The sequence below is a fragment of the Camellia sinensis genome, chromosome 11, assembly GCF_055761805.1.
Source record: "Camellia sinensis isolate YWXY chromosome 11, ASM5576180v1, whole genome shotgun sequence".
Lineage (NCBI taxonomy): Eukaryota > Viridiplantae > Streptophyta > Magnoliopsida > Ericales > Theaceae > Camellia > Camellia sinensis.
This window is the reverse complement of record NC_138971.1, coordinates 160780386-160788933: the sequence shown is the minus strand read 5'-3', so window position 1 is coordinate 160788933 and position 8548 is coordinate 160780386. Positions and strand designations below refer to the sequence as shown.

The window sequence follows — 8548 nt, the reverse complement described above, 5'->3', positions numbered from 1 at the left end:
CAGCAAGTCAAAGTGCAGACCAACAAGGCTGGAGAAACAAGGCAGACTTGAGCCTAACCCAGAGAGCAGACCAACAGATCAGACCAACCAAAGTGCAGACCAACCTAGAATCCAACAGATCAGCCCAACCCAGAAACCAACAACCAGCGACTGAAGATTAGTGTCTAAACCAGAGGCAGACCAACAGATCTGGTTCAGAACAGAACTGAAACCGTCCAACACAGAACAACAGAACATCAGAAGAATAGTGCAGCAATTAACACACAGCCATCCAACTCTGTCAAGGTAGAATAGTGCAGCAAACCTTCTAGCATAGAATCTGCCTAACATGCTGCAAATTTAACACCAGCTCCTGAACTGAGTAGAAACTATCCCTTGACTCAGCTTTAAACCATAATATGACTCTTGTCTTAATCAGCTCCAACAACTCCACCATCAAAGGTTGTTTCCCATTAAACACACACTCATTCCTCATCTTCCAAACAGACCATAGAGTGGCCAATGGGATGACCTTCCAGATTATGCCTTCGACTTTTCTCCATTTAATCCCTCTCCACCAATCTAGCAGGCCTACAACACTTTGAGGTGAAACCCATTGCATCCCCCACCACTTAAGTAGATTTGACCATACTTGCCAAACAACAGGACATAAAAGCATAACATGGTTCAAAGATTCTAATTCCTCATTACAAAAAACACAATCAGACCTGGTATTTTGATCCATCAGCCCTAAGCTTTGAAGATATGCTCTTGATTTGATTCTACCTTTCCAAACAAGCCAGCAAAAAAATTTAACCTTTGGTGGCGACACGTTCTTCCAAATAAGCTCAGTGGCTGGTAAAACCTGCCCAGAAGTAAGTTTATTGTAAACAGCAGCAGTGTTGAACAACCCATTTGAAGAGGCCTTCCAAACCAAGGCATCAGCTTTCTCAGTCAAACATGGGGTATTGCTATTTAACTTGTCCATTAGTCTTACAGCTTCAAGTTCCTCCCAAGCCCTCAATCTCCTCCTAAACTTCAGGTCCCACCTTGCTGTGATTCTTTTTCTTTCTTTACTATTAGTTGATGTTATCACATACCAGTAATGATGTGGTATTACCATTATATTGAATTTTTAATCAAATTTTGTATAAAAAAATAATTTATTATTATATAATTTATTTTAAGACTTATATCTATTTGTTTTGTATTGTTCATGATACACTAGTTACATATAACATTATTTTTTGATATATCTTGAAATCAATCGTAAAACATACGTGAAATATTTTTGTAAAAAATTTTGATATTGTAATTAATAAGTGCTCCCTTTAATTTAATTTTCTTGCTCTGCCATTGAATATACTCCTCTAGTGGTTCACCAATTCAAGTGGCTTATGGGTCAGGTTCATCACATGTGTTTCAGAAGTTTGAGTCTGCTTTTCGGTGATGTCAACTATGGCACGAAGAAGCTTGAAGTCATTCTACATGTTGAAGCTGTCAATGCACCAATGAGCAAGGTTGTTAAGATCGCGATCCGGATCGTAGGATCGTACGAGCCTACGATCCAATATACATCATTCGATCCGACTCGTGTTTTGGATCGACCCCAGATTAAGATTGTTGGAATCGATGGGATCGTATCTGGATCGCGACTCCATGCGATCCAAATTTGAAGGGTTTTTTCTCAACTTAAAAGCAAAATCGAGAGCAAAAAAGAGAGAGAGATAGAGAAGCAAAGCAAGCAGACATGTGATTAGGGCAATACAACTTGGGAAAAGAGAAAATTCAACATCAAATTTCAGATTTTGCAGCCACAAACAAGGTACGCTATTCTTCTTCTTCTTTGAATCTGTCTCTCTCTTCATTGTTTTTCTTCTCCTTCGCATCTTCCTCTCTCTTTGATGTTCTTCTTCGTCTTCGAATCTTCCTCTCTCTTCGATCTTCTCTTCTTTTTCTTTCTTCACTGCTCAGCTCTTTTTCTTTTCTCTTCACTGATCTGCTTCTTCGCTACTCAACTGCTATTCTTTTTCTTTCTTCGTTGCTCTCATTTTGTTCTGATTTTGTATTATACATATATATATATATATATACTGAATTTGCTGCTTCTTTTTTTTTTTGCTCTTTTTTTTTTTTGTTTTTTGTTTCTGTAAATTATATATTATATAACTTATTTTAGTCTTTTATTTGTTCTTCATTTATTAGTTTGTTTTGTTTTCATTAAGAAACAATAACGATGGTGTGCAAGTGTTCTGATTTCTTTTTTTGAAAAAAAAATGTTTGAATGCTACCTTGAATTGCTATATTTCTTTTTTTGGGCTTATTCTATATACATTTTGATAGTATTACTTAGTCATATAAAAATTATTGCATGTTTTATCGTTTTAGTAGGATCTTACGATTCTCGTTCTGATCCTACGATCCGATCCGACAGACCCCCAAAACGATCTTTTGTAGGATCCCGATCTTAACAACCTTACTAATGAGATGGACAAAACACAGTGCAATTCATCAGTTTCTATCTTTCTCCATTCAAGAGACTTGAAATAATTATAGCCTGTTCCTTGAAAAAAATTAAATCAACTTACTATGCCTCCATGCAATTTTATAATTTTTTTTTGGACAAGTAAATAAATTCTATGAAAAAAGGCACCAGGGGGTAAAAAGGGGAATATCATCAATCAAAATATGAACTATGGATAGTGATCAATTATAATAAATAAATAAATAATAGTTTACGAGCAGAATAATCAGTAAAATAGTTATTTTTATCAAACTAGTTATTTTTATTGTTTAGTTAAAATAGTGAGTAAATAAATTTCACTTCCATCAAATTAGCTATCAAATTAATCATTTTAAATTTTATGATTTTAACTCAACAAATATAGCTAGTGGTTTCACCAAGTCAAATATTAAAAAATACTATACTTTCATATTTTGAAATTAAATGTGTTTAGTTTATAAAAAATAATTATAATTAAAATGAATAGAAATAATATAGAAAAAGAATTTAGATAGAGTTTGTGTAGCCAAAATAAAAAGCAATTTTGATGTCAAAATATAATAAATTTTAACTAGTTTGATAGATGCTCTAGTCAACTATAATAGCGCGAGTTTTTCCGCCTACACCTTTCGCTAGCAGCCTTCCGAATTTTGTGGCTTCTTATGGAAAAATTATGAAACGAGCAAAAGAAGTAAAAGTAGTAATAATGTCAGGAGTCAATAAAGAGGATAGAGTCTAATAAAAAATGGTGGAAAGAGGGTCGGGTCACGTGCTTCTGAGTTTTGGATTATTTTATTTTATTTTTTTTTGTTGTAAATCTAAAGAAAATATTTTAAATAAAAAAATTTATAAGAATATTTCTTAGAATGAAATATGAATAATATTTTTAAAATTATAAGAACAATAATTATTGTTTCAATTGAAAATAAAGAAATTACGTTATTATTATCTATAAAAATTTTGATATAATGGTGATATTTATTATTATTGACATGCAAATATAATTAATTTTAATTAAAATATAGAACTTATTGAATTATTAGTTACATTTGACATGTAAGGTTCATCCTTATGTGTTTCTTTACTATTAGTTGATGATATCATATGTCAATGATGATGTAGTATGACTATTGTATTGAATTTTTACACATATTTTGTATAAAAAAAAATTACTTTATCATTATATAATTTATTTTAAAACTTTATATCCATGATTTTTTTTAATATTGTCCATGATACACTAATTACAAATAATATTTTTTTTAATCTTTCTTGAAGTCAATCATAAAAATTTATGTGAAATATTTTTGTAAAATTTTTTAATATTATAATTAATAAGTGTCTCTTTTAATTTAATTTTTTGACTCCATCACTACATCAAAAAAATGTAACTTTCAAGCATATAGCAATAATTTCAATGAGAACGATTTGAGAGGGGTGCATAAAAATCGAAATTGTAATTGAATTGGTTGGATGGAGAAGATCTATAATGACAAGTAATCTAAGCTGACACATGTATCGGCTATCTTTGGTACAAATGGAGTGAATTGGTACAAATGGAGTGAAGTGCAGTTATGAATCAAAATAACGTAAAAATTCACACAAATCCAATTATGGGATATCTCCATTGATTGTTTTTTATGAAAAATCATTCATGGGATCATGAAATCTTAAAGCAAATAATAATGTTTCGTTCGAGAATGACATGGGTAAGCCCACAAAGGATATGACCCACCACTCAAGGCCCAATCCATGATTCAAATACTAAAACCTAACATTCCTAAAACCTAACGTTGCACCAAGCACCAATGACATCTGAACCCTTGGCAAGTAAAGAACCAGCCACATTAGCAGACAAAAATCCTGCAGAGTTATTGCATCACACATCAACTATTAATGAGCTTCCCTGCAACATTTATTACGATAACCCTTCACGTCGGAACAGAACGGCCTCACTATGAACAAGGCAAGCTAGAACATAGGCTTTCGGCCAACATGACAGCCAGGAGTGGACAAGGAAATGATGAGCAAAGGATATAAGCAAGCTCCTAAGACAAAAAAGGTTAAGTTCTCTATCACCATTTCTATCCCAACATTCGATCACTCTCTTCTAACTTGCTCGTCGGAGGGTTCGCTAGGGAACTTCCCGTTCCCCTCTGAACTCTTGTGCAGGTTTTGTTAGGAGCTCAATTGTAATAACCCTCACCACTGATTACTGATAACCTTATTGATTACTGCTAAACTGAGACTAATCATAAATAGTCATTGAATTGATTGAAATACTGAACTGATTGATTAAGTGTATCTGTTTAAGTGCATACCTATCTGTTGACTGTTAAAATTATCTGTTTATGTGGTATGCTTTAAACTGTAAATTGAAAGCCTTATCGGCGGCCGAATCTGAAAGTGATTGATGATTTATGATAATTAGAATTAATGTGATTTTATGGTGTATTTATCCGAAATGTGATTTGGTATGATTAAATTAGATTAAATATTGATAAATTGCACTAATTGGCTTAATTCACAACTTTGCCACTTAGTGGCCCATTACTTGGAACATTTTTGAGCTCTCCTCATTGGACACAACACATTTTATCAGCCTTCTCCTTGCTATAGCCGACTAGAGAGAGAGAGAGAGAGTGAGAGGAATAGAGTGATTTCAACAAATTTAGCTTGGTGATTTGAAAAAATTGAAAGTTGATTGCATAATTGAGCTTCCCTTCTCATAATTGAAGACTTAAGGTAGAGCCTTTACCTTCTTGATTGTGTATTTAAGATAGTTCTTGCATGACTCATGTTACATTCATGTTATATTGAAGGGTTAAGTCTAGAATTGGTTCTATATGTTGAATTGTAGTATAAATCATGCATGCATGTTGCCATTCTTGAGTTTGAAGTTATTGTTCATGAAATTCCTCATGCATGTCCATATTTTTGCATTAGATCATGAGTTCATTTTGTTTTTGAAGAATTAGCTCATTGGAGCATGTGATTGAAGCTTTAAATTGGTTTAAACTCATGCATGTCATGTTTGAGTTATGTTCATGAAAAATTGGTTTGAAATTGGATTTAATTGAACTATATTTGGGCTTTGATTTCTCAAATTGATCTTTGAAACATGTTATATTATGAGTTTTGAAGTGTTTTTCAGAAAATTAGCCAAAAAGAATCGAATTTGGTACATTGAAACTTGTTTTTGAGCTTGAGCTTGAAATCTGGAAATTCCAGATTTTTGAATCACGCTCGAGCGGAGTGACTGGCGCTCGAGCGTGAAATTCGTGCATCTAGCACTTTACACTGTTTTACAGTCCGCTCGAGCGTGGTATTGGACGCTCGAGTGAGGACTTGTGTCACGAGCTCGAGCGGGTATCGAGCGCCCAATCGAGCGTGATTTTCACATATTCAGTACTTTTAGCATGTTTTACAGTTCGCTCGAGCGGGGTAACTTGCGCTCGAGCGGAGTTTTGTGTTTGCCTGTACGCCCGAGCGGGTAAAGCCACACTCGAGTGGGACCTCTATTTTCTGAAAATTCTGAAAATATTTTTAAAGCGCATCTTTGCATCCTCATTCCATTCTAGGCATTCTTAGGCCTAGTTTAAAGCATCTTAATGAGGATATTGATGTAGAACAACACCGAGTCAAGATAGGGATTAAGTTATTATTTTCCCAACTGTGTAGCTTAGTGTGTGTTCACTCTGTAACTGTGTAGGGTTGGCATCCGGAGACGCGTACTAGCTTATCTGTAGCCCAAAACTCTGTGAGTAACAATGTTGTAAAGATATGTTCGAAAATGAATATTTTCTGAATGATCAACTGAACTGTTTTCTGAACTATTTACTGTTAACTGAATAAATGTTTGTCCTCTATTCTGAACTGTATTGTGGTATCCTTAGCAACTACTGTTACTGTTACTGTTACTGTTACTGCTACTGCTACTGTTACAGAGATCTCTGTCAGTTCCTATTTTGGAACTTCTGTTTACTGATTTGATGGCCATCATTGACTGTTCGGTCTTTCAAGACCTACTGTTTACTGTACTGTTCTGCTAATGAATGTATCACATATGACTGTTATGACTGAATGACTGATACACTGAATCAATTGACTGTTTTCAATACTAAAAGGATATTCATTCTTAACCTCTTTACGCATTATGTTATTCACTGGGCTTTAGCTCACTGCTCATATATATATATATATATATATATATGTAGGTGTTTAGGCACCAGACCGGAGCTAGGAGCGTGGGTTAGACTCCCTTTTGTCCAAGCCAACCATTGTGCCTCACTGCGAGGTTCCGAGCCTGTCAAGCTAGGGCATTTGGGGTGTTTTAGTTTCCCCATTTTTGTATCTGTTTTGTAATTACCGTATAGACTGACTGATGTTGTACTGTACTGTTCTAATAAGGATTAAGTCCATGTCCTGAATGATTGTATATATTGTACATACTGTTTTGGTACTGATTGTATATATATATATGAAAAGTCTTTTTGCATACAGACTGTCACAGTTCATTGGACATCCTTTAATTACTGTTTGGCTTCCGCCAGCCCCTGTACTCTGTATTACTGTTAAGCAGGCATTCGGTAATCTCAGATTACTGGTCGGTTACGGTGCTAAACCCATAGGGACGGGTTTGGGTCGTGACATCAATCCCTGGGTAACGATTTGGGAAGCGTGGATCAATCCGACCCGTTCCATCTGGAGCCCGCAGCATCATCAGTTGGCGCCGTCTGTGAGAACCTTTTTGCTCCATGTGGTAGTTGTGCTCATTACCACCGGAAACCCATTCTTGCCATCTTCGTGACATCCCCTACCTGCCACCCACCAAGGTAGATGGTCACAACTAGATCCATGGCTTCTCAACACAATGTTGTCGACCCCCAAGCCGACCCTCCTAACCCGAACAACCCATCGCAGTATTTTACAGAACTCACCAACAGCATTAACCACTTAGCCGAACAAAACCAAGCCCTGATCAATGCTTTACTTCAAGGAAACCTTCCTATGCCCCCGCCACCACCTCAAGACATACCATTCAACCGGGAACGAGCCCCGAGCCATTTCCTCCAACAATCTCACCCATCCAACTTTGAGGGCTTGCGACCCCTCCTCAAAATGTGAACCCCCCACCTCGAGCCCCACACCCACTGATCCAAGCAACTGCCCCCGAGGGGGAGGCCAATGGTGTCCAGCCTCCGTTATACTCCGGTGATGACAACGCTCCTCTTTGGGATGCAGAACTCCGAGCTGTGAAACTCCAACTTCAAGGAGTCATGCAGAACATACAGAATAAACCCTCTCCCACAGCCAACTCATCATTCGTTGCCTCCATCAGGGACAAACCTCTACCTCCTAAGTTCAAAATGCCCTCGATCGACTTCTTCGACTGTACAACAGACCCAATAGACCACTTGGAGACTTACAGGACCCTCATGGTCCTCCATGTATTTCCTGATGAGATCATGTGCCGGGCTTTCCTCGTAACGCTTAAGGGGTCGGCCCGACTGTGGTTTTGTCAGCTGCTGACGGACTCGGTATCTACTTTTCAGCACCTAACTGACTCCTTTCTCAGTCACTTCATTGGTGCCCAGCGCTAGTGGCGTCCGGTAACTCAACTCCTCAACATCCGTCAGACGGAGGGAGAGTCGCTGCGCAGCTTCGTCACCTGTTTCAACACTGAGGCCTTGCAGGTGGTAGAAAATGATGACAATGTCATTCTCACGGCTTTCATGGCCGGTCTACGACCATCCGATTTCCTTTTTTCCCTCTCCAAAAATCCTCCAATCTCCATGGCAACCCTCATCTCTAAAGCCCAAAAATACATGAACGCCGAAGATCCCCTAGCCGCCCGATAAGACTCCACAACCAAAAACCCGACCCCTAGAGAGAAGAGAAAGGACTCTGAAACCAGAAGCACGTAGTACACACAACAAACACCTCAATATGCCGACCGACCTGCTCGAGCCGACCGGTGGGCACCTACCCGACTGCCCGACCGGTTCGAACGATACACACCCCTTAATTCCCCTATAAAACAAGTCTTGAACCAGATCCAACGAG

General features: G+C 37.3%; 1 protein-coding gene across 1 annotated transcript; it reads right to left on the bottom strand.

Annotated features, from left to right (window-relative positions):
• Positions 1 to 307: 307 nt before the first annotated feature.
• On the bottom strand, positions 308 to 1102 carry LOC114273801 (uncharacterized). Its single transcript, XM_028215620.2, has one exon. It carries the CDS (start codon positions 1100 to 1102, stop codon positions 308 to 310), a length of 795 nt encoding a protein of 264 aa, XP_028071421.1.
• Positions 1103 to 8548: the final 7446 nt, after the last annotated feature.

Excerpts from the sequence above, each read along its gene's own strand:
- LOC114273801 (XM_028215620.2), bottom strand. The coding sequence starts at position 1,102 with ATGGTAATACCACATCATTACTGGTATGTGATAACATCAACTAATAGT.